The 458-nt window shown below is 33.2% G+C and overlaps 1 protein-coding gene across 1 annotated transcript in view; it reads right to left on the bottom strand.

Annotated features, from left to right (window-relative positions):
* The window catches only part of LOC119590706 (enoyl-CoA hydratase, mitochondrial-like), a gene marked incomplete at its 5' end in the record, with an annotated part of 6651 nt that overhangs the window by 1848 nt on the left and 4345 nt on the right, over positions 1-458 (bottom strand). Inside the window, 1 exon segment of the mRNA XM_037939392.1 lies at positions 72-191. Coding sequence (XP_037795320.1) covers positions 72-191 — 120 coding nt within the window.

Below are 458 nucleotides of genomic sequence, written 5' to 3'. Positions count from 1 at the left end.
TTAATACTTTACAGTTTACTCTGATAAAATCAAATACATGATTATTAAAGTGTAAAAAATCTAATAGTTACATTTGTTGACGGCCTCTTTGCACATGGAAACCACAAGTTTTGAATGCTTTCCAATTTTTTCTCCAAGCTTGATTGCCTCATCAACTAGTTGGTCAGGGGGGTGAACAGAACTGACAAGGCCTACAAAAGAGACAAGAATCAGGAATCTGAAATAGGTTTGTAATTAAATATAGTTTAAATATAAATCTCACAAAACATTTTATCCTTCTTATTTCCCATGATGATTATAGGTTTTATTTACATTCATCACTGTCTACACTAAGATCTCAGTCCAATAATGTGCTTCCTATATCCCAAAGGAGCATAATCATTAATCTGCAGCCTCATTAAAAGAAAGGCTAGAGAAGATTTTAAGTAGAGCCCAGGCACTGCTCTTTATAAAACCAT

Source organism: Penaeus monodon, chromosome 27, assembly GCF_015228065.2.
Source record: "Penaeus monodon isolate SGIC_2016 chromosome 27, NSTDA_Pmon_1, whole genome shotgun sequence".
In the NCBI taxonomy this organism is placed as follows: Eukaryota; Metazoa; Arthropoda; class Malacostraca; order Decapoda; family Penaeidae; genus Penaeus; species Penaeus monodon.
This window is presented reverse-complemented; position numbering and strand designations above follow the sequence as displayed.